The sequence below is a fragment of the Acyrthosiphon pisum genome, unplaced genomic scaffold (assembly GCF_005508785.2).
Source record: "Acyrthosiphon pisum isolate AL4f unplaced genomic scaffold, pea_aphid_22Mar2018_4r6ur Scaffold_1815;HRSCAF=2317, whole genome shotgun sequence".
NCBI lineage: Eukaryota > Metazoa > Arthropoda > Insecta > Hemiptera > Aphididae > Acyrthosiphon > Acyrthosiphon pisum.
In genome coordinates, this window is record NW_021767272.1 from 1 (window position 1) to 1,560 (window position 1,560).

Here is a 1,560-nt window from a genome sequence, read left to right on the forward strand (position 1 = left end):
CCGCAATGTGTGAAGGTGCGGGTTTCACTTATCACAAGTTCGTTTCGTATCCTGTATATCTTAATTCGTGGTTTTGTATACTACGTTCGGGGAATGGATGGAATGGTGATAATTTGAACTGGTTTTACCAAATTCTCGTAATATTAATTAGGTATATTGACGTATCGACTACGGTCTACGGATAACATTAACCTCATAGAAATGTTACTAGTGTTAATGTTCACATAAAAACATTTGAAATAAGTGGTCACTCGATTTTTAGAACGGTAAAAAATATTTACCGGGTAAAAAAAATATCGGTAAAATTTACGTAAATTTACCTTACCGGTAAAATTTACCGGGTAAATTTACCAAGCTCCCATCTCTAATGATGCTGGACAAATTCGTCATCTATGAAGCTACTTGAACCTCCTGTATCCACTAGACCATTTGCTTCCATATTATTGACTCTAACTTTAATAACTGTTTTTGATAGAGCACCCGGTAAGTTTGCAGAGATACAGGCTAGATTTGCAATAAAAGCCGAAGTAGTTGTATTAGACTTATTTGAGTTTTGACTTTTCTTTAATTTGCAAACTTTGGAGAAGTGACCTTTTTTGTCACAATTCCTACACACAGCTTCCCTAGCTGGACAAGAGCTACGCGGATGCCGGTCATACCCGCAAAAAAAACATTTTTGTCGGATGGCTGCGATCATTGATTCAGATTGTTCGTCTTCTGCTTCGGTATTTACATGATTTATAGATTCTACAGGCATAGAGTAGGCTTCAGACTGCTTTTGTGCCATCTCTAGCGCTCGTGACTGCATCACTGCTCGTTCTAGACTTAGTTCATCGTTTTCTAACAGACATTGACGGATGCTATTAGACATGATACCATTAATGAATGCGTCTCTTATGTATTTATCCTTATACTGTGAGGGACTAACGGCTTTAAATGTACATTCCTTAGCTAAAATCTTTAGAGACTGCAAGTATTGATCAATAGATTCACTTGTCAGTTGTTTCTTTGTGGCTAATAGATGTCTGGCAAATATTTCATTTTTAGGCTTTATATAAATACCATCTAGAATTTTAATAGCATCACTGAAATCTTTACAGTCGCTTATATAGTCATACACTGAGTGGCTTAAAAAGTTAATAAGTACCTTTAAATTTTCCTCCTCTTTTAGTTTAGCCTCTCCAATATAATTTTGGAACAATTTCTTCCAATGAGACCACTCCTTGGCTGCTGTGGGTGAATTTTGGTCTGCTTCAAAACGATCGGGTCTCAGCAGTTTTTCCATATTGATTAATAAGTTTTTAGTTTAATAAATTGTTGTGAAAATAGTATTGTAGACCTTTAATACATAAGGCTTTATTAAACTAAAAACGTGGTGCACATTATTACATTATTACACAATAAACTACATGACATTGCAACTTATAATATTATTATGAAATAGATAAAGAATATAGTTGAGATATAATAAATAGGAATATAATAGATAAGATAACAATATTACTTTATCACATTGTTTACTTCTATAAAATAAGGATAAAAGTCTGAATACATCATGTT

The 1,560-nt window shown here is 33.8% G+C and overlaps 1 protein-coding gene across 1 annotated transcript; it reads right to left on the minus strand.

Annotated features, from left to right (window-relative positions):
- Positions 1–364: 364 nt before the first annotated feature.
- Positions 365–1,285, minus strand: LOC103311405. The gene has a single exon (XM_008191002.1). It carries the CDS (start codon positions 1,283–1,285, stop codon positions 365–367), a length of 921 nt encoding a protein of 306 aa, XP_008189224.1.
- Positions 1,286–1,560: the final 275 nt, after the last annotated feature.

Bases quoted from the DNA above. Each gene is read 5' to 3' on its own strand.
- LOC103311405 (XM_008191002.1), bottom strand. From the start codon at position 1,285: ATGGAAAAACTGCTGAGACCCGATCGTTTTGAAGCAGACCAAAATTCA.